This window comes from Callorhinchus milii, unplaced genomic scaffold (assembly GCF_018977255.1).
Source record: "Callorhinchus milii isolate IMCB2004 unplaced genomic scaffold, IMCB_Cmil_1.0 Scaffold3, whole genome shotgun sequence".
NCBI classification, from domain to species: domain Eukaryota; kingdom Metazoa; phylum Chordata; class Chondrichthyes; order Chimaeriformes; family Callorhinchidae; genus Callorhinchus; species Callorhinchus milii.
The window spans coordinates 70,638,753-70,662,156 of NW_024704744.1; the positions used below are offsets into that span (position 1 = coordinate 70,638,753).

A 23,404-nucleotide genomic window follows, 5' to 3' on the forward strand; every position below is an offset into this window, starting at 1 on the left:
ACAAAGATCAGCGATCTGAGGGCTAGGCCTGCTTAGATGGGTGTAACACCCATCTGATCTGGAAGCAGACAAATACCTTAAGAACATGCTACTTGAAGACTTCTTGGGTAACACCAAATGACATTTTTAAAGCAGGATAACCTTTTCATGGAATAAAATTTTGTAAGACCTTTCGAATTGGGCAATAACTGAAGACAGCTTTACCAGGTAGTGTGAGTATTTGTTACAGAGAAGGGTTAATAACATTTTACACATTTAGAATTCAGTGCTTGTATGAAGCTTGTATGTTTCTGCACTCCATCCTTCTCCATTGCCTTTCCTCCCTGCTTCACTTCCATGATTCTGTCCTTTGCTGGTTTTACTTGTCATCTTCATTTTGTCTCTTCCAGTGACTTTGCCTTCCACCCCAGCACCACTGGGCATTCCTCAGGACTCTATCCTCAGTCCTCTCCTTTTCACCATCTATCTACTCTGACTTGGTGACATGATCCGTAGGCTGGGGTCTCCTTCCACATGCATTCAGATGGTACCTAACACTATTTCGCTGCCTCTACCCTCCAGGACCAATGCTCTTATGACCAATTGCCTGTCCTGGATGAGTTCTAACTCAGTGATCTGCAATGGATGCTCATTCCATCTCATGGAGCCAGTGGGGATCTTTGCTGACTTGTTCGATCCCCCAACTGTCCTTCAAACAGTGCCGGCAGTACATTCATTTGACCTTCCATTATCTTCACAGCATTGTCCGTCTCCACTACTACCCGCTGAGACCCTCATCCATGTCTTCATTACATCCAACTCCTGTGTTCCTCAGATCCACCAGCCCCTCCCTACACAAGCTGTTGACCATCCGGAAGTTTACAGCCTGGGTCCTCTCCTGCATCAGGTTCCACAAAATCATCACCCCCACCCTCGCTCGGTTCCACTGGCACCCCATCCCCCAGTGGATTAAATTAAAAATCCTTATCCTCACTATTAAATGCCTTCTCTATGGTCTCAGCCCACTCTACCTCTGCATCCTCCTACTGCCCTGTCTTTTCCTCCACTCAGTAAACACCAGGGTGCTTCAGCTCCCCTGACCAATCCGCCCATCATTGTTGGGTGAGCTTTCAGCCATTCTACCCTGCTATCTGGAACTTCATCCCTCCACCCCCCTCCTCTCACCTTTAGAATTTGTCAGAATTTATTTTTTCAATTGCACTTTCGGCCACCTCCCCAGAGTTGTGCTTCCAGTTAGCCGTGTGAAACTCTTTCGAAAAGGCACTATATAAATGTAAATTGTTATCACAGATCTCAATCCATTGCACAAGCTCAAAAATTTTAAAGAAAAAAAATCAATACATTATGAAATAAGAACTTTCCTACACATTAATCACAGTTATTGTTAATGACCAAAGTAAAGAACTTAAGCTGCGTTCCAGAACAAAACTACAACAACCATAATAACTTGTATTTATATAGCACCCTTATTTCATTTATATTACCCTAGTGATGGTAGCGCTTCAGAGCACCTTAGACAAAATATCTAGCAAAATGAGGGAAGAGACTATGGAGAGGCAATAGGTAATATATTAAAGCAATAGCTTCCCTAAGTATCTTTCCCTTCTATAGATGGCTTATAATTACTCAGCTGATTTGGACAATTGCAATTCTTTTTGAACATTTTAAATAAAAGCACTAGCACAAACAAGAAAATGAAATTGAAGAGTTTAATTCATGAAATGAATTGGAACTGTTTCAGAGCATGCACAGACCTGGAATATATGTGCAGGAATGATACTTGTATGTTTGTAAGATGTTATTTGTAAGATTCAGCTTTTGTCCTAAAACGTCGAGATTTTCAAACAAAGAATTGGTTCTCACTTTCTGGTTCATGAGCCTCCCTGAACAGCGAGATAAAATAAGCATGTAACACCTCTGCACTGGCAGGGATCACATGCAATGCACCCCATCAACTGGCAAGGGAAAACAGATGCACTTTTCCCACCCCCTACCAGACTGGAAGAAAGTAGATGCATAACAAATGCACAACATTTGAAAATAAGTGAACATCTTCTGCAAGATCAGCATCTAATCACATTATTGGCATGTCCTTGGGCATTTCACCCACCAAAATATAGTCACTGCACTTTACAGTAAATCCTGTGAAGCGCTTTGAGACACCTCAACGATATGAATAAGGCGTAATATCAACAACAAGAAATATTATGTCAAAGTATGGGTTTCAATTGGCAGAGAACAATTGAAAATACATGGTAAGAAAGGTTTAACTAAATCTCAGAAATTTTCATTGGTCAACTGCTGCTGTGGGATTAGCAATGGAAATAGTTTTAAAAGCAAGAGGCATAGAATCAACTCAAATAGCACTGAAGTAGTCAAAGACATTGCTTTACGTATGTGTACGACACCCAACTCTATCTCTCTGCCTCCACCCTCGACTCCAGGACCACTGCTGTGCTGACAGAATTTTGTCAGACATCAAGTCCTGGATGAGAGCTAACTTTCTACAGTTGAATATCAACAAGACCGAGGCTCTCCTAATTGACTCCCGTCAGTGCTTCCACACCTCAGGCGCTGACAGCATCACCATCCAAGGTTGCACACTCCACCTTCTGAGCCAGTCCAGAACCTTGGCATCTTGTTTGACTCTCAACTATCCTTTCTACCCCACATCTGTGCCATGACCCACTCTGCCTTTACCCACCTCCACAACATCACCCGGCTCCGCCACTGTCTCACACTGCAGACCGCTGAAACCCTCATACACACATTTATAACATCCAGGCTTAACTATGCAACTCCTTGCTTGTCAGCCTCCCCAACTCCTCCCCCCTCAGGCTGCAGATCATCCAGAAATCGGCAGCCCGTATCCTCTTCTGCACCAGGCTCCGTAACCCTATCACCCCCATCCTCGCCCGACCCTACTGGCTTCCCGTCACACAGAGGATACAGTTCAAGATCCTGGTCCTCATCTTCAAAGCTCTCCATGGCTTTGCTTCCCCCTACCACTGTGACCTCCTAACCCCCCACCAACCTGCCTGCTCTCTCCAATCCACATCCCCTGTAGCAGAAAATGTAATATAAAATATATGGTACTGTAAAAGGTGCACCCCACTTTAGTGGCCAGTGACAACAGATCAGCTATGCCAAGGTATATAATATCACATATTTAGAAGATTCAAAACTTGTAAGAAGGTGCGGCTTATGGACTTTGATTTACACTACTTACAGAAAACAAATGCAGAAAACTGGGAACTGACCTGAAGAAGAAGATTAATCCATGGTCATCTGGCTTGGCCAACATATCAGTCCCAATTGCCAATACATTGGCGGCATCTGAAAAACAGTAAGGGAAAAAATAGGCAACCAACCATTGCTCAGGATTTAAGACTCAAATCTTTAAGTGATGACAAAAGATAATAAATGCTGAACCACACAAAAACGAACCATACAGCAGAACCCCATTATAAGGTCTTTCATTATAATGCAGGTTCAGTGTGGACCCCATCATTTACATACCCATAAAATCCAAAATGCATCTATTAGGTCCATTAGCACTCAGAAAAGCTGGCCGGCCATTTCAGGAAGTTAAAATGGTCGACATCTGGCTCATTAGGTCACTTCCAATGTCACTTTCTGAGCCATTCTTTCGTGTCAACCAGCTTCTTGAAGTGCCATTGATGCTGGCCATCTTTCTGTACGCACTGCCACTACATTTTGCAGTGAATTCACAAAACACAGTACTATAAACATACTTTATAGTATATTCCGTGAAGCATTTTGGGACGTCCTCCTGACATGAATGGAGCTATACGAACTGTAACTATTATTAATTATCCCATGAAGCGGTTAGATGTTACAGATTTTTACATTTAACAGAAAAATTCTAAAGGGCTTTGAGATGGTTTTATTTGGTCAGCTAGATCCCTGACACATGCGGAGGGTATCCAAACCAAAAGGAGTTCCATGCATCCCATCTATGCATCAAAATTCTTAAGGAATGGAATGCATCCTGCTTATCTAATTCCAGGGAGGATTAGGAACAGGCTGCCAAGAGCCCGACTAAAGCAGCATAGCTTACCATTGAATGCACTGTTTGGCAGACTTTCACACTGCTTGTCCAACTAGGATCACTCTACCCATTGGAGCTTTGGTTTGCAGGGTGAACAGGAGCCGAGTGGGAAGAATTCCTGCCCCTCGGGACAGGTCTGCCCCCTCCAAGTCCTACCATTGAACCAGGCTGGCTGAGGTGTCATCAGCAGTGCCCTGGAATACTGTAGACATACCTGGCTCATTAACAGGATTACCCAGACCCCCACAGAGGGTTGACTTGATTCCAACAGTGTGTTGCCAAACATGTCACCTTGGAGATCTTTCTTACATCCTCCAAACCAGGTTGATAATCACTAGTTGGTCACTAGTTGAGACATCGACATGACAAGCTACTATAACAAATACAAGGATTATAATTTTTCTTCTCACCTCTGGGCAGATCGGTTATTTCATTATAACCACTTGATATCAGATCATGGCAGAGATTTTCTAGTTGATATTCATCTGCAGTTGCAAAGGCTGTACATTTCATTAGATCCTGTCCAATAAGATACAAATACAAAGAGTGAGTCATAAATGCATGCTATGATCAATGTAGCACTTCTCTCAATTGAAAAATAAGCTCTAGGTCTCTCTGCACAATAAGAACAAATATAGTTTCACCCCGTTCAAATGCAAACTGAATTTGCCCCAGAATATTACTTGTTTTCTTCCAATACTCTGCTGGCAATAGACTCATGAATGATCTTGTCGGGAAATGAGGCCAGCAGAAGTCAGGGGCGTAATTGTTCCCTACCTGATACCTGCAAACATTTTTTTGTGTCACAATATTATAAAGATCCCATGACTTCAAAAGGGTAAAGAATACCCGGCCAACAGTCCTCCAGTTAAATTGGTCATTCACCTCATGGCTGTTTATATGCTTTTGTTGTGTGCAAAATTACTACTGAATTTGCCTTCAAGAAGTTATTACAATTGACCTGTGAAGCACTTTGAGACAAGATAAGGCACAATAAAAATGACAATTCTTTCTTCTATCAATCAGCTTTTATTTGTGTACACCAACCACATTTGATTGAACAAAATATAGTTAAACCTTATTCTTCCGACGTGTAAGCCTTACCCCATTTTCTCCTGAAAAAACAGCAACTCATATTTCAGAACTACAAGTTCATGTGTGAACAACAGCCCTCCAGTACATTGCCCATATAGAATTTTTTCATGAATGTGACTAAAAGTTGTCAGCAGATGATCTGACTGTGAATTACACTACAATTTTTTTAGAAAAACAAAGAAATAATTTATATAGTATATATATATGTTGTCCAAGTACATATTGCTTAAATGTTCTAATCAGATCAGAGGAAAAAAGGGATTGGAGAAAGGCAATTTGAGAGGATATCTTGCAATTCAAAGAATGAGAACAATTATACTGAGAGTTAAGTAATTGATGTTTGCATTTTGTTATACTCCACATACCAAGGAATATCAAAACAGAACTGCACACTGGAAGGGAAGATTAACCTTTGATCTGACCTAAAAGCCTGCATCAATGACTGATCTAAAACTGTATTTACTTTAGTAGGAAGGTACGAACAGTCATGTTCAGTAAAAATTCCCTTGTAGATCTATATTGTGATTAGTCAGGCTTTCAATGACCCATCAAGAAGCAGGTGTCCTAGTTTTAAGATGAATGAGAAAGACATCTGAAGTAAATTAAATAGTACCTTGTCACTGAACACCTGTGGTCTGATTTATGTAGTTATGCGATAGATGTGTTCATTAGAATAATGAGCTAATCTGATGCTGCTTCACAGACAGTAGATGTAATGATGGGATTGCTGTGATAATGTCCCATGCAATGTACATTGTATATTGTACTTTGGAAGCTTATTTTCTTGAAATAAATTACAAAATGTGTGTTGTATTGTCAGAGGAGCCATCCTTCGGATTAGGCAATATATTGAAGTCCCGTTTGCCTGTTCAGATGAATGCTATAGATCCCTTTGGCATTATTTGAAAAGGGAAGGGAGTTTCTCCCAGTGTCCTGGCCAACAACAAAAACTTGCATTTATATAGCACCCTCCACGCTGGGCAGCGTCCCGGAGCGCTTAACAATGATGGAGCCCGATGCTAGCCAGGGGGAGGGGGAAGGTGACCATGAGCATGGTCAAAGAGGAAGGTCTTGACACAACCTGAAATTGGGGAAAGTGGGGGCAAGGTGAAGGGATTGAAGCTTCGGGGCGTAGTGGCTGAAGGCACGGCTGCCGATGGCGAAGTGGAGGATTCGAGGGAAAAGGAGGAGGCCGGAGCCAGTAGAGTGGAGGCAGCGGTCAGTACTCTGAAGAGAGAGGAGGTTGGAGAGATAGGGGGGTGCCAAGGTGTGGAGGGATTTAAACTCTAGAGTGAAGATCTTCAAGTCGATCCGCTCTGTGACAGGGAGACCGTGGAGTTTAACAAGGACTGGGGTAATTGGGGTGTGGAGTTTAGTACGGGTGAGAATGCGGGCAGCAGATAAGTTGAATTTTGTGAATAGTGGAGGAGAGGAGACCGGCAAGGAGGGCATTAGAGTAGTTCAGCCGAGAGGTGACTAAGGCATAGACAAGGGTTTCGGCACATTGTGGAGTGAGGCATTGCCGGAGACAAGCAATGTGGCGGAGGTGGAAGAAAGCGGTCCTGGCCAGGGTCTGGATGTGGGAGAGGACTGGGGATCGAACTTGATGCCTAAGTTGCGCACGGATTCAGAGTGTTTTAAGTACCGGTTGGGTAGGTTGAAGAGGTCTGAATCAAAGGACAGAAGACGTCGACGAGAGCCAAAGAGTATTTCCGTCTTGTTGATGTTTAACTGCAAGAAATTTGCGCTCATCCAGGCCTTGATGTCTTTCAGACAAGCTGACAGAACATCAGGGGACTGGGAGTTGCAGCTGGAAGAGGAGAAGTAGAGTTGAGTGTCATTCCCATACATGCAGATGACATCACTGAGAAGGAACATATAGATGAGGAAAGAAGGGGGCCAAGGATGGAACCTTGGGGTACTCCGCAGGTGACTGGGGCGGAGGTGAGAAGAAAACCCATTTGCGGAAACGTAGTGCTAGTGGTTTATATGTAGGACTCGAACCAAGCAACTGTGGTCCCACTGAGGTGGATGATGGAGGAAAGGCGGTGGAAGAGGATGGCGTGATCGACTGTGTCGAACGCGGTGGAGAGGTCCAGGAGGATGAGGAGGCAGAGGGAGCCCTGGAGGACATCGTTTGTGACTTTCACGAGCACCGTCTGGTAGAAACCGGACGAGAGGGGTTCGAGTAGGGAGTGGAAGGAGAGGTGTGCACGAAGTTGGTTGGCAACAACGTATTCCAGAGTTTTGGCCACGAAAGGCAGGTTTGAGATAGGGAGGTAGTGCACGAAGTTGGAGGGATCGGGGATAGGCTTTTTAAGGAGGGGGTGATGATAGCAGTTTGGAGGGGGAGTGGGACTGATCCAGATGAGAGGGACTGATTTATTGTGTCTGCCAGCAGTAGGCAGAGGAGTGGAAGCTGGGTGATCAGCAGCTGGGTGGGGAGGGGGTCAAGGCAGCAGATGGTGGGTTTCATCAGGATTATGGAGGATGAGAGGAAGGAAGAAGAGATGGGGAGGGCAAAGGAAAGGAATGTAGGATGGGGGCCGTGGTAGGAGCTGAGAGGGTGCGGGGGGGGGGGGGGGGAGGGTGAAAGAGATGGAATGGAAGGTGGTAGGGGACATGGGGCAGGAGGATCAGGCTGCCGGGTGGCTATTTTCTATTTTAGAGGTAAGCAAGTCCATGACCTCTTTATGACACAAATGTCCACCTACTTTGGAAACAAAGAGGTAATAAAGAGCAATGGGTCAATGTGGACCCACCTGGCTCAAGAACAGGACTACTGAGATCATGACAAGAGGATTGATCTGGTTCTGACCTTCCGAACCACATCAGACCCGGGTTCACTCCTCCTTAAGATTTAAAATTTAACAAGCACAGATTTGAGTCCTCACTAGATGGAATGCAGGGATCAAGAAATCTCCCACTATCTCTCTCCATCGCCAGTGTCAGGGCATGAACACAAAATACATGATAGAATGTATCCTGTTAAGATTGGAGACAGTGATCCAGTCACCTAATACTGTAAAATAAAACCTTTCACTCTCTATAACATGCAAAGTTGCTAACGGCTTTGCTGTGGTCTTTTAAAATCACTGGGGTATAATTCCACCTGGGTCTAGATTTACTGTATTAACGTAGCATTTCATAGCGTACGAATTTGGCAAATTGTGGAATTCAGTCTCAACTTTAAAGCTGTTTTGCTGTAATTCGTAGATTCAAGACATCGACGACGTGGCAAGGTGTAAAGTCAAATGAAGGGATTATTTAATTTATAGAAAACTGATGTCAAAATAAGGCTGCATTTAAGAATATGCCAAATTCTGTATCCTCTGAAATGCTACGTAAATAGAGACAATCTAGACCCAGGTGGAATTTTAACCTTCTGTTTTCTGCTCTTTTGGGTCCTCTCCAACTGTCAGCTACCATTATGCCTCATTCTATATTTCGCCCACAAAATATAGTCAATTCACTTTACAGTATATTCTGTGAAGCGCTTTGAGACATCTCGAAGATGTGATAAGGCACTATATCAAATGCAAGGATTATTATTATTTTTACAGGATAGGGCCTGATGTGCAGTTTTTATTCTCTTCACTCTCTAAACCAGGGAAACAATCTTTTACTGCAGGCTTATACAATCATATTATATTCTCAAATTCAAGTTTAACTTTTTTGTTACCTCTGTATCTGGTGCTGGCTGGTTGGTCCTTGACGGCTGTTTGGTCCGTGGCCCTTTAAGCGTTCTTTTGGCTGGCAGTATTGGTTGTTTGGAGGCCAATATATTGCTGCCTGTTGCACTGGAATAAAATCGTTGCATGATGTCTGCAAGCCATAAAGAATGGAGAGATCTGCCATATAGAGCTTGTACACACACAGTTGTTTGTTTCTGCACTAGATAGTGTGCCGTTGATCGAGAGTCCTGAATTCTCGGACACTGTCCTTCTAGTGTATGACGCAGACCAGTTCTCCAATTGTTTCTTTGCAATCTGATCCAAGGCAGCTGAGTAAATCCAAGAATGGGTCGCAAATAAGGAATTTTTTGCATTAAGTTTGTAGATTCTTCAAAGAGGCTGAGCAATCTAACAGCCATGGTTAATGTATCACCAATCTAAAAGGGGCGGAAATATATACATCACAATAGAATTTTGTTATCTTTCTCAAGATACAGTAATCCTTGCATTTGATTACAGCACCTCTCACGCTAAAACATCACAAAGTGTTGCTGTCAAGTGCAGTGACTGCGTCATGTAAACAAACATAGCAATTAACAAACAGCAAGATCCCACAAGGAACCAATGACAAATGTATCAAGAGGAATGTTGGCCAGAACATTGGGAGAAAATCCCTTCATTTTTCGAAGTATCATAGGATCTTTAATGTCCACCTGAATATGTAGAATGGACCTCATTCTTAATGTTTCAATCAAAGGGCAACACTTCCAACAATGAGGACTCACAGAAATATGGAATGTCATCTTGAACTATGACTTCAAGTCCCACAGTTGAGTTTCAGCTCCACATTGATTAGTTTATGTTTAAATTGAAGTTTGCTGCAATGTAGATTAAGAGAGATATTGTACATAGTTTGAGTTGAAGAATATAGGTTTTTAAATTATATTTTCAGAGTTTCAACTGGACAGAAAAGCTACTGTACGCATTACCATAAATAACAGAAATCAATGTTCTACTGGATTGCTGTCTGTTTATCACCTTGTGATTGTTTGGCACAATGCTTAATGAACGTCATGTTAAAAAAAGTCATACCACAATATTGGCAGGATCGAGTGTATCAGAATGTATGCGTCAATCAGAAGGGTCGTGGACCCGAACCGTTGACCCACTTTCCTTTCTCCATAGATGCTGCCTGATCTGCTGAGTGCTCCCAGCAGTCTCAGTTTTTGTTTCAGATTTCCAGCATTTGCAGTATTTTGCATTTTTTTTAAGACTCATTCAATGTTGGATGGTTTATTTTTCCATAGATTGATTAATGGTTTATTTTTTCCAAACAGCAGAAGGGTAACCACATATAATGCAGTGAAGAGTCATTGTAGTCATGTAGAATTAAAGCAAGCGATAAAGATAAAAATCAAAATAAAAGAGTAACAGACAGAAAATGAGAACTGCATTATGCACAGGTTCAGCTTGTCATATTGTAAAACATGCCTGGCAGTATCTGAAATTATACTGCTGACAACACAACATTTCGACCATTGTTTTTTTAGAAACAAATTTAAATATCTTTTCCCTAAAATAATCTACAAGAAAAACTAATATGGCAATGAGAGAGAGTGGCCCAAATCCGTGGTTGCTTTAAACCGTCAGCCTTCTGATCAGGTGATCACAAATCACAGGCTGGAGTACTGGGATTACTCGTCCCTTCAATCACTGATAGTTTGTTTCTTCAACTCCCGACTTGGCTGCTGGAATGATAACTCACTGTGTAACAGCACTCCCTCTCACAAGCAGGGAAATAGCACACGCACAGCTGGCTATCCCCAACAGAGTGGCAGGGGCTGTTGCCTTGGAGATGACCATGGTCCAGAAAATCCTGTTCTTCCAGTTGAAGGAAACAAACTGCTCGAGTGTCATGGGTGGGGGCGGAGGAGCTGCAGTACGCTAGGAAATAGCTTATTTTTACTGCGGCTTATCACATCAAAATGCCTCAAATTACTTTACAGTAATTACAAATCAAATGGTGATGTCTTTTTGTAGACAAATGATCTAAGCATGCAGCTAATCACCCACAAAGGATTTACCACTTCGTTCTCAGTAAATCACAATCACTTTGTTGTGGCACTATAATTGGTGCTTTGTATTTTCATTCCTCAGGTCAAACTATTTTAAAGCAGGAGCCTAAAAAGTCAAATAAAAAAGGAAAAACAATTAACTTGTAAATTCTAGATTCCGAATTAGGTATTACAATCAAAACTGCTGACACACAACAAGAACTTGCATTTATATATTGCCCTATTGCAATAGGAGCGCTTAGCAGATTCAGCAACTGAACCATGTCACTAATCTACCAACATTATAAAAGCTGAACAGATGAACCCACTCATATGCACTGGAAGTTTGCACAAAAAAAAACTTATTTTTGTAAGTTTCCTATGTTGAAGTGCAATGCAGTGAACATAATTTGATGCATTATAATCAATGATTTCTTCAACTAGTTACACTCCCATTCTATTTATCAGATGTTCATTTTCATTCTTGAAATTCTCTTCCAGTAATTCAATAAACCACAAATTGATACAAATGCTATAATGACACTATATTCATTAAAGTCATTTACTGAGTGAATGGCTCATATACTATGCTGTTGTTCTCTATTTATGTACCTATTCTAACATGGCGAAACCTATTCTAACATAGGCTCCTGCTTCAAAATAGTTTGACCTGAGGAATGAAAATACAAAGCTACTACCAGATAATTTATGGAAAAAAAATAAACTGCACCAGACTACAAACAATCACATATGACATTGCAGTACAAGTTGCATAAATAAAACATGGTACAGGTTATTGTTGAACTCATAGTTCTATTTATCTAATGCACTTTATTGTTTATTCATTACGACATCTTTACAAGTGGATAAACACTTTATTTTAAAAATCCCATTGTATTCAATTTCCTATGTCACATTCTGTGTATATATAAGATCGAAAACAGTTTCCCTTCTCACCTCTACAATCCCTTCCCTAAATGACTTTCCAGATAGCAATATGTCAGGATCTATGACCCAACAAAATCCGTCTGATAACCTTCTTCCTGAGCAGCAACATTCCAACCGTGTAATGCTCACTAAGCACAGTGCCTTGATAACATAGTCAATGTCTGATCAGGACTTTCTGTGTCCATCTAAAATGTCAATCATCTCAGCTTTCAAAATCCAATGGTCCTTGCCGCAGAATATTAAGTGCGCCTCAAAACACAAACAGCAGCAAAATCTCCACAGGTATTAGTGCACAGAAGACGAACTGAAAAGGCAAATATGTTCAGAGAATCAAGGCAGATTGATATTACTCTAATGCATTGTAGGGAACAATTAAATAACATCTTCATGCACACACAGACTGCAACCATCTCTTTTAAATATTAAAAGCGTGTTTTCGTTCAAACACTCTGGATTGAAAAAAATGTCAACGTTTTAATTTGTAACGGAAGAGATTACGTGTTCTCCTTTTGTACAGTTTGACCTAATTAGGATTAGCCCGATGGTAATAGTTAGTGTAAACTCAAATTATGTTCTACCCCACACAACCAGATTGTGTAAAAGTCAAACTAAATAGTAATGTTATTTGTCATATAAACAACAATCTAACTGAGGTTGTCAATCAGAACACCTCATACTGACAAACACATTTGCTAAATTAGCTGCAGGATATTTGAACTATGATCATGAGAATTGATAAAGCGTTCTGCAGATGAATGAACTTGGTGAAGTCTTACACTTTGTGATATTTCTTCTTCCTCTATCTTGTTGGATGAAATTTGGATGCTCACATATTTAAAGACTCATAGATCTAAAACTTGTAGTGGGTGCACTTAGGGGATAATGTTATTAAGGGTCAATCATAGATTCTTTGAATGTTCCCAATTATAACAGGGCAGATTCACTGTTCCTCCATATAAAATGTTCTCATTAAATTAGGTGCCTGATGCCTTAACCCATACGATCTCTTCATAGTATGTGTGGCAGATTGTGCTATTCAAGCTCAATATACTTAAACCTTCTGATACATCCAAAATGTGTGCAATTTGAAAAGAGAAAAATAATCAAGAACAAAAGAATATGTACAACTTGAAAAAGGCAAGCAGGTCATCAAGCTGATTCTGCCACAGCTCTTTGACAATCACCCCATTCTTACTACCCTGCCCCTCCCACATACATATTAAACTGCAAATTTAGAGGATCCTATGCACCTAAATTTCTACCTCCTCATCTGAAGGATACACCTACAATAAAGCAACAGCCCCCATTACTGCACTGAGTTCTGTTTGATTGTAAACTGCTCTTGATCCCACAATCTATTGACCCAGAGGTGAGAATGCTTCCGATTGAGCCAAGCTGACAGCCAGATGAGTGAAAATAATGGGCCCTGAACAGACAGAGTGAGCAAGATGGACTACACAACATTTTCTTGTTCCTTTACCAGCTATCATTGTGGCCTTGGAAATAAGATTGCCAATTAATGCCAAATCAAAGTCACTTTTTTATTTGTGGACACGTGCCCTCTTGAAACCAGATAAGATCAACCTAACCAAATCTACAATTGATCCTTATAACACATAAGGGGAAACCATCATCCCAAAATCTGGTGTAGAATCACTAAAGGTGAAAGAGCAATGCGTTGCTGCTTCACCGCTTCACCACCTTGTCCACATACCTACTGCTCAAAGGTAAAGATACTTACAAAAATATATTTTATCTAAAGGAATTATGCATTTGGTCTCAAAAGCAATTACGCCTACCTTTATGCAAGTATGCATTTGTTCTCAAAAGCAATCAGACCAACTGAAATAACAGATATGTCTGTGATCCCTACGCATCTCAGAATGCACTGTGATATGTGGATCAAGCTGCTGATGGATGAGAATATGCAGCTGCACTCTGCTCTTCTTCCCACCTGAAAAATAGTAGCGCTGGAAGGTTGAAGTGCTTGATATTTTTCATTACATATTGTTATTTGACAAATCACTGCTGACAAAAAGGCAACATCAACAATTCCATCACCAATTATATAAAAAAGAAAGGATCACGAGGTGCTCCTCCAATCCCCTGAACAACAGAATCAACAATATTATTCCTTGCAAGATAAAAGTTGAGTATGTAGTTTGGATTACCGAGACCTGAAATTCTTCATGACCTTAGCCTTAAGTCCATTATCTTATAATTTAACGGCGTGCAGAGTTTTGCAATAATCTTTGTCATAATTTGTAAGCTACCCTTCATTTTAAGAACTCTGGAAAACCATCTCCAAAACTTAAACAAAGTTTATATTTTTTCCAAAACTCTGCACAATTTTAACTTTTAAGACAAGAACTCAAGCCTAAGATTATGACATATTTCAGCCCTATTGGAGAGAGGTGACTCAAGGCCACAAATCTATTTAAAATGAGTCTACAAACAAATGTTGACCAGGGGAATACCAGAGGTCAGAAGGAGTTTCATATAATTCCACATAACACTGACACTGTCATCACTGATTGCAACATATTAAAAATGGTCAGTGGGGATACAACAAATCAAAAGTTAATTTTGCTGGTAAAAGATGCAGCTCTCAACTTACTTACAATGGTTTGGAACGTGCACTTTCTATGACCAGAGCTTGCAATGTCTTTCAAAATGGTTGTGCATTCTGTAACTTGGCAACCACTGACAATATCAGCATCATTATATTTGTGCACTAGACCCAGAATTAATTGCTAACGGAAAGTTGTCACATAATCAAGGATTAGAAATCAAGAATGAATAGGCAAAACGTAACACTTGTTAATGGAGATTTTATAGTTAGTGTAATCTTTACTACCTAAGACACATACAGAACTCCTCAGTATTATCATTTTATTCAAGGTTGAAGGTTCTTTGGTCTTTACTGTCCATTGAAAGATAACTCCCTCATTTACACATTACTGATATACAGCTATTCCAACAGTACCATGTCAAATAACAAATGATCGATGCAATTTCTGCTATCTAGGATTGCTCTCAGCCTCCCTCTAGGGGTAAGGCAAGAATAAGCACTTCAGGATCTTGTTTTAAGCCCTGAAAACAGCTGTTCTGGCCGATACCTAGTAATGTCAACAATTTTCACACTGTTCACCAATACTGCGCTGACTTAAAACAGTGGTTTAAGTGACAAGTGCATTATTTGCCTAGTAATATCACTTCACGTTTTCTGGGTGCAGAGAGGAGCCAGAACAACTGTTTTGGGCAAAGCTAAAACACAAACTGGAGTTTCCTGACCCTGGGGTAGTTCAGTGCTAGCAGTTGTATAATACTCAGCTGCCACCCAATTTCCTAGAGTTTAACAAATTGGCTCCCAAGCTAGCCTGTCTCCGCAAAACTCTTTAAACTGTCTTAATGCAGGAGGAACTGGCTTCCATGTACTGTACTGAATGCCAATTAACCACATATCAATTATGCACATCAGGGCTGAAATAGTGAAGTGAAGCTGTAATGTTGTTATAATGTTTTAAAACATGCATTATTAACACCATACCAACCTGTCTGCTCCCTCCTCGCAGCGGGCACTGGCCTGCTTCATGCTTTTTTGCCTCCACCCTCTGGATCTTCATCCCTCTGCTTTATCCCCTCCCTTGCCTCCTTCAAAGCCGTCTCAAGACTTTCCTCTTTGATTGTGCTTTCGGCCACCCTCCTACCCCTCTTTATTCCAAACCCCAGCAGGATGCAAACCATTAACTGTCCAATGCCTTGGGCCATCCTTCTGATGTAAACAACAACAAGATTACATTTGTATAACGCCTTTCACGTCGGGAGGGGAGGGAAAAGGTGCTATATAAATGTAATTTTGTTGTTATGTGTGTTTTTATCAGGTACATTATTTTACCTAAGAGGGAGAGTGAAGCAATAGTATAAAGGAGATGAAGGTACGTGCAGGAAAAGAGTGAGAACACACCCACCCACACACATACTCTCTAATATTCACATTGTTTTTGTATCCACTATGGGGCTTTAGTTTGGATAGCATACTCTATTGTACAGTGTTAAAGTGAACAGTCCTCCCTCTTTTGAAATAATTATTTTATAATGCCATTATTTGTTTCCATTTTTATTAGAAGTACAGTACTATCAACACAAAATATTCTCTTTTAGTTATCCTTTTAATATTATGTTAGCTCACAACAGTATAATTTTGATAATCCTTCTACATTAAGACTTTTACCAGCTTCAGATGAGGTGGTTTCCATCTCAAGCAGCCTTCTCATATGCTAATTACAGTAGTTCCATCCCAAATTCCACTGGCTCCCGATCAGCGGCAGACTAACTTAAAGATCTTTGTCCTGACCTTCAAACCCCTTCACCGTACCTCTGCAATCTCCTCCTGCCTCAATCTTCTGCCCATTACTTTTCCTACTCTGGTCTACTGCTCATTCCAGCGCCTCGGGACATCCTCCTGACATGAAAGACACTATACAAATGTAATTTGTTGTTGTTCCTTCCTCTATCCCCCCATTGGAAGCACAAGCACATCTCTACTCTCAACAACTGTCTTCCAAATCCCTTTGTGGTGTGCCTTCTCTTTATCTTCCAAACCCTCTTCAAGATCTCTTTCTTCGATCATGCCTTTGTTCATGTTTGAAATCTGTTTTTAACATTACGGCATAATGATTTACAGGAGTCAAAGGTCCCTATGTCAGATTGAGTAATTCCTCTGATTACTCTGTTTGTTTCTCTACTCTCTGAAAGCATTTGGCTATTGTTTCTTCCAATGAGGTACAGTTCCATGAAAGATTACAGTTTTACTTTAGTAACATGCTCAAATGGTCATCATTCACATGAGAAATTTGGGAATAAGTTATTAGACTACAAGGGAATCACAGCAGAGCCTGACGCTGTTCTCATCCAACATTTGCCTCAGGAAAGCAATTGGTAGTAGAAAGGCTATCTGATTTATCCTCCTATCCAGAGGTGTTGGGTTGATTGTAGCATCCTAATGACGCCTGATTAAGATCAACAACAACAGCAAAATTACATTTATGGAGCGCCTTTCACGTCTGGAGGACGTCCCAAAGCACTGAACAGTCAGGTGTCGGGGCCCGAGCATGGGGGAGGAGTGGTGTAGGGGTGAGGGAAGGCAGAGAGGTGGGAGGGCGACCAAAGGCACGATCGAAGAGAAGGGTCTTGAGACCGGCCTTGAAGGATGCAAGGGAGGAAGTGAGGTGAAGGGACCGTGGGATGGCGTTCCAGAGTGTGGGGGCAGAGAGGCTGAAAGCTCGGCCACCGATAGTAGGGCGGGTCGGGCGGGAGACATGGAGCAGACCGGAGCCCGCTGAATGGAGGGAGCGGGCAGGTTGGTAGGGAGTCAGCAGGTCAGAGAGGTATGAGGGGGCAAGGCCATGGATTGCTGGATTTCTTTTCGACCGCACCTTTGGTCACCTCCCCCACCCCACCACCGGCTCGGCCCTGGGATCCGTTACTGTTACGGGCTCTGAGACGTCGTCCGGCGTGGAGGATGCTATATAAATCCAAGTTGTTGTTGTTTTTGGATGGCCTTGAAAGTGAGGACGAGGATCTTGAACTCGATCCTCTGGGGGATGGGGAGTCAGTGGAGTCGGGCGAGGGTGGGAGTGATGGGGTCGCGGAGTCTGGTGCACGAGAGTTCACGAGCTGCAGAGTTTTGGATGATCTGCAACTTGTGAAGGGAAGAGTTGGGAAGGCCGATGAGGAGGGAATTCCCGTAATCGAGCCTTGATGTCACAAATGCATGGGGGAGGGTTTCATATTCAACACATACTAGGATCAAACCTGGGGCTTACTGGATAACCTCAATACCCGTAGGAGAAAATATGATTATTGTCAGTGACCCATTAAAAGAGAATGAAATGTGGTTAAAAGTGACTAAATTCAATTTTACCCCCCAAATTGGCTTTCTGGTAAATAATTTTGGGTGACCAGAACAACCTCTTCTTACAAATCCACTCTTTCAAAATTATTATAATGGCAGATCTTGCAGTTTTAAAGTGCATGAGCAAAAAATCATAGGTAATTCCTGTTAAGTGTAGTGACTGCTTTTGTAGGCAAGTATGGCAGCCATATATATGGTCCAACAAACAACCATAAAGTGAATAACAAATTAGAGAATTGGTGACAGGAACACTTGGAGAAACTTCTTTCTCTTTTCAAATACTGTAGTGTCATTTTTTTATATATCCGATTTGAAAAGCCAGTCAGAATTTTGGTACAGTATTGCTCCAGTACTGCGTATAATGTCAATTTAGAGGGGAAGTCCCGTCCTTCGGATGAGATCCACCAATGATACCCACAACTTTATGACACAGAACCGAGAGTCCCTTACAACTGAGCCAGGCTGACACCCTTACAATCACTTAAAATAATAAAATCTAACAATGACTTAACGGTATTTGGACACCTACCAAAGGAATTTCATGCATTTTGTGTGTTATAAAAATACTTGAAACTTCTTGAATCTTTCAGCAAATTGTCACTTGTTGGGTGTTTAAAAACAAAAGCCAATTTGATAAATGCTCCTCTAAAACTAAGCACTGTACATTTTAATTGGTTTTAAATCCGGATCACCCCACACAAATGTGTCAGCCCTGCAAATCACTTTTAAATATAAGATTTAACAAAACTTTCAAAATCAGGAAAACATTAGGCGTTGTACAGAGGGCAAACCCATTTAAATACATGGAGCTGTCCACATTTTAAATTTCACATAGAAATAGGTGTTTGTAAAGCAGCAACTTGCATTCATGTAGCACACTTTACATAGGATAATAACATTTGGAGTGCTTCACAGTGGTGTGGTCAGACACTGAGCAAGGAAGGTGACCATGGTTGGCGAAGTAGCTTTAGCTTTGGTTACATTTGTATAACGCTTTTCATGTCCGGAGGACATCCCAAGGCGCTGGACAATCAGTGTTTCGGATCTGAGCTGGAGGTTGGGATTGGGATCAGGGAGGGCGGACGGCCGGGGGTGGGTATGGGGAGGAGGTTGACTGTAAGGCACAGTCGAAGAGGAGGGTTTTGAGATGGGTGTTGAAGGAGGCAAGAGAGGGGTTGAGGCGGTGGGACTGCAGGATGGTGTTCCAGAGGGTGGGGACAGAGTGGCTGAAGCTTGCCCGCCAATGGTGGAGCGGGCGAGGTGGGGGATGTGAAGCAGGCCTCAGCCCGCTGAGCAGAGGGACTGGCCGGGTTAGTAGGGGGTCAGGAGGTCGCAGAGGTAGTGGGGAGCAAGGCCTTGTAGGGCTTTGAAAGTGAGGACCAGGATCTTGAACTGTGTCCTCTGTGTGATGGGAAAATAGTGGAGTTGGGCAAGGAGCGGGGTGATGGGGTTGCGGAGCCTGGTGCGGGAGAGGACATGGGCTGCAGTGTTCTGGATGATCTGCGGCCTATGGAGGGAGGAGCTGGGGAGGCCGACAAGCAGGGAGTTTGCGTAGTTGAGCCTGGATAATAATAATATTCCCTGCATTTGATATAGCGCATTTCACATCTTCTAGACATCTCAAAGGGCTTCACAGAATATACTATAAAGTGAATTGACTGTATATGTGTGGGCGAATCGTAGCAGCCAATTGCGCACAGTCATGGTTTGAAGTGACCAATTTATTATTGTGTTTTTTTTTACTTGAGGGATTATTATCAGGCATGTGGAGTAAGGAAACTTGCTCAAGGCTTCGCTCTGCTGGGAATCGAACCCAGGTCTTTCATTTGTGAGGCGAGCGCTCTAACCATTGAGCTATAGGACTACATGATTTTATGAATGCGTGTGAGGGTTTTAAAAAGTAGGGAGCAAGGCGGGGGGGTAGCAGTTGGGAGCTCCAGTGGTCAGTGGTGTAGTGACTGAAGTCAGTACGGTGGCAAGGAGGCAGCTTATGACTCTGTAAAGATGAGGCCTGTAAATAAAGATCTTTGCCTCTGATCAGGTTAGCTGATGCGAAATCCTACACCCATCGTTTGTCATGCTCACAGTGCTCCAGGACACTTCCCATGTAAAAGGCACTATATAAGTGGAGTCCTGTATCTTAGTGCTTAGAGCACCCGTCTCGCAAGCGGTACGACCTGGATTCGATTCCCGGGTAGGGCGAAACCTTAGGTAAGTCCCTTTACTCGCCCCGCCTCTGTTTACCCAGCAGTAAGTAGGAACCCGGTTGCCAGTCGATTGGCGGATTGCTTTTCCGGAGGGAATAATTGGTTCAGTAGTTTGGTCACTCAATTCACCACTGTTTGTGGGACACCGCTGCACGCAATTGGCTGCCGTGTTTTGCCCACAAAATGATACAGTCAATTCACTTTACAGTATATTCTGTGAGGCGCTTTGAGGCGTCTCAAAGGCGCGATAAGCCGTTGCATCAAATGAAAGGATTATTACAATAATAATAATAATACCATATAATTATGATTATCTCAACCGATCAACGAGGAGCGCACACACAAACCTATCCTCACACAAAGCCCAGCGCCTTCCAACGGCCCCTCCTCGCCCCATGACGCCGGGGCTAAGAAGTTCAGGGCAAACATTCCCCAAACCTCAAGAGTAATGAACTACAAACCTGCGCACACCCAGGCCTGGCCCGGCCCGGCCCCGTCTCCCGCTCTCAGCAGGTCCAGCCCACTGCGACACCGGGACCAACGGCTCCGCCTCGCTCTGCCCGTCACTCCGGCTCCAGCCTCCGCGCACGCGCACTCCCACTCCCCCCCCCCCCCACGCGCTCTGCCTGTCCGGTCTGCTCGAACCGCTGCGCACGCGCACTCCCACTCCCCCCCCCCCCACGCGCTCTGCCTGTCCGGTCTGCTCGAACCGTTGCGCACGCGCACTCCCACTCCCCCCCCCCGCCCACGCGCTCTGCCTATCCGGCCTGCTCGAACCGCTGCGCACGCGCACTAACGCCGCCGCGCTTGTCTGTCTGTCCGTCCGTCCGTCCGTCGGTCGGGCTCTGATTACCGCGCACGCGCACCCCCTCGCTTCGCCAGTCTGCCCGGCTGGCTCTAACCGCCGCGCAGGCGCACTGCCTCTCGCTCGCGGTGCCGCTTGGTCCCGCGTAGGTAATGGCGGCGGCGGCGGCGGCCGGGGGGGAGGAGGAGGAGGAGGAGCGGCGGCGGCGCCGGGTCCCGGAGCCGCTCTCAGCCAAGTACATCGGGTAAGAAGGAGACGCCAACGGGGCCTCGGTCGCTCAGTCCTGACCCATCCCCTCGCGGTCCCTCTTTAAACAGGAGCTGAAAAGCGACCGCCCGGGAGCTCGGCAAGAACTCACGGGTTTGAGTTGAGGATTAACGCAGGGGTTGAGCTGGTCACTGGGGAGGCCCGGGGGGCCCGGGGGGGGAGGCCCGGGGGGGGGAGGCCCGGGGGGGGAGGCCCGGGGGTGGGAGGCCCGGGGGTGGGAGGCCCGGGGGGGAGGAGGCCCGGGGGTGGGAGGCCCGGGGGGGAGGAGGCCCGGGGGGCCCCGGGGGGGGAGGCCCGGGGGAGGGTCGCACTGACCCCCGGCTAATGTAGGAAAGTGACTACATTACATCCGGCAGTTGGTGGCCATGTCGGCCTCCTGTCAGCTCAGAGCATCGCACTCACTGACACTTACTGTTGTAGTTTCGAGTCCCGAAGCTGAAGTGCAGCCCAGGTGGCCCGCGGGCCAGCACCCACCCACCCACCCGAGCCCAGGTGGCCCGCGGGCCAACACCCACCCACCCACCCGAGCCCAGGTGGCCCGCGGGCCAACACCCACCCACCCACCCGAGCCCAGGTGGCCCGCGGGCCAGCACCCACCCACCCACCCGAGCCCAGGTGGCCCGCGGGCCAACACCCACCCACCCACCCGAGCCCAGGTGGCCCGCGGGCCAGCACCCACCCACCCACCCGAGCCCAGGTGGCCCGCGGGCCAGCACCCACCCACCACCCGAGCCCAGGTGGCCCGCGGGCCAGCACCCACCCACCCACCCGAGCCCAGGTGGCCCGCGGGCCAGCACCCACCCACCCGAGCCCAGGTGGCCCGCGGACCAGCACCCACCCACCCGAGCCCAGGTGGCCCGCGGGCCAGCACCCACCCACCCGAGCCCAGGTGGCCCGCGGGCCAGCACCCACCCACCCGAGCCCAGGTGGCCCGCGGGCCAGCACCCACCCACCCGAGCCCAGGTGGCCCGCGGGCCAGCACCCACCCACCCGAGCCCAGGTGGCCCGCGGGCCAGCACCCACCCACCCGAGCCCAGGTGGCCCGCGGGCCAGCACCCACCCACCCGAGCCCAGGTGGCCCGCGGGCCAACACCCACCCACCCACCCCCGAGTCCAGGTGGCCCGCGGGCCAACACCCACCCACCCGAGCCCAGGTGGCCCGCGGGCCAGCACCCACCCACCCGAGCCCAGGTGGCCCGCGGGCCAGCACCCACCCACCCGAGCCCAGGTGGCCCGCGGGCCAGCACCCACCCACCCGAGCCCAGGTGGCCCGCGGGCCAGCACCCACCCACCCGAGCCCAGGTGGCCCGCGGGCCAGCACCCACCCACCCGAGCCCAGGTGGCCCGCGGGCCAGCACCCACCCACCCACCCACCCGAGCCCAGGTGGCCCGCGGGCCAGCACCCACCCACCCGAGCCCAGGGGAGGTGAGGTGAGGAGGAGCTGCAGACCGGTGGCTCACAGCCGACATGTGCACAGGGTTGATGGATTCCAAAGCAAATTCTGTCAGTTTTTAGGCCTCGGGAATAAAATAACTTCCCAAATGGTCAGAGGGCTGGAAGTCTTTGTTCCCGTCTCATTTCACTGGGAGGAGTGTGCGCGTGACATTGTTGATCTAGAAATGTATAATACTGCACTGTGGTGTTGATCTCTGTGGGTTATTTATTAAGGCATTGGGTTTGTCACTGGAGAGGTATCATTTACACTTCGAGTTTTAATCTCTGCAATTCAGTGATGTGCTGCATCAAATAACTTGCAAACCGTCGTAGCGTTTTGTCTTTTATTTTAAAAGAATAGCTGATGTGTTAAAGCAATGTGAAGTGTTTACATTTGTAAAATAAAGCATTATTCATCATGTGTATTAAAAAAAAAGTGGTGAATATCTGAGTATCTTTTGATATTTAATGAAAAAAGATAACATTTCAATTGTAAGCAATATCTCATTTACCAATGGATGATGTTGTACCCAGGAATTGAGATGTAGAAAGCGATATATAAAACAAATTGCACAGATTCCCCAAACCTCAGCTTCCCATATTTATTGTTGCAGACAGTGTATGCAAAAGAGTGACTTAACCAGCAGTTGCTAAAATATTGTTATTGGGGCGTGTGTTAGAGTAATGGCAGATTCCCTGTTATTCAGGATCAAATCAGCAGGTGTCTGTTCTTGTCAAAGTTGCAACAAGCTCAGATCAGGTAATTTGTTGATAAGTATTTAGCATTATATTGCAATTAATCTAGTTCACTCATAACCAAACCAATTGCGCCCATTTTCTAGGTTGGGTACAATAATAATACTTGCATTTCATATAGCGCCTTATCACATCTTCAAGACCTCTCAAAGCGCCTCACAGTATATACTGTAA

At 44.9% G+C, this 23,404-nt stretch overlaps 1 protein-coding gene across 3 annotated transcripts in view; it reads right to left on the reverse strand.

Moving 5' to 3' along the window:
• The window catches only part of rmnd1 (required for meiotic nuclear division 1 homolog), a 36,683-nt gene extending 16,110 nt beyond the window's left edge, over nt 1-20,573 (reverse strand). For 2 of the 3 annotated variants that reach the window (XM_007894410.2, XM_007894409.2), the window contains exons 1-4: nt 20,429-20,573; nt 8,850-9,278; nt 4,483-4,591; nt 3,261-3,336 (exon numbers count right to left, since the gene is read on the reverse strand). In XM_007894410.2, the coding sequence (XP_007892601.2) occupies nt 3,261-3,336; nt 4,483-4,591; nt 8,850-9,260 (596 nt within the window). In that variant the 5' untranslated portion in view covers nt 9,261-9,278; nt 20,429-20,573. The remainder of the gene's footprint in view (nt 1-3,260; nt 3,337-4,482; nt 4,592-8,849; nt 9,279-20,428) is intronic. The other variant, XM_007894411.2, reaches the window with a different exon arrangement.
• Nucleotides 20,574-23,404: the final 2,831 nt, after the last annotated feature.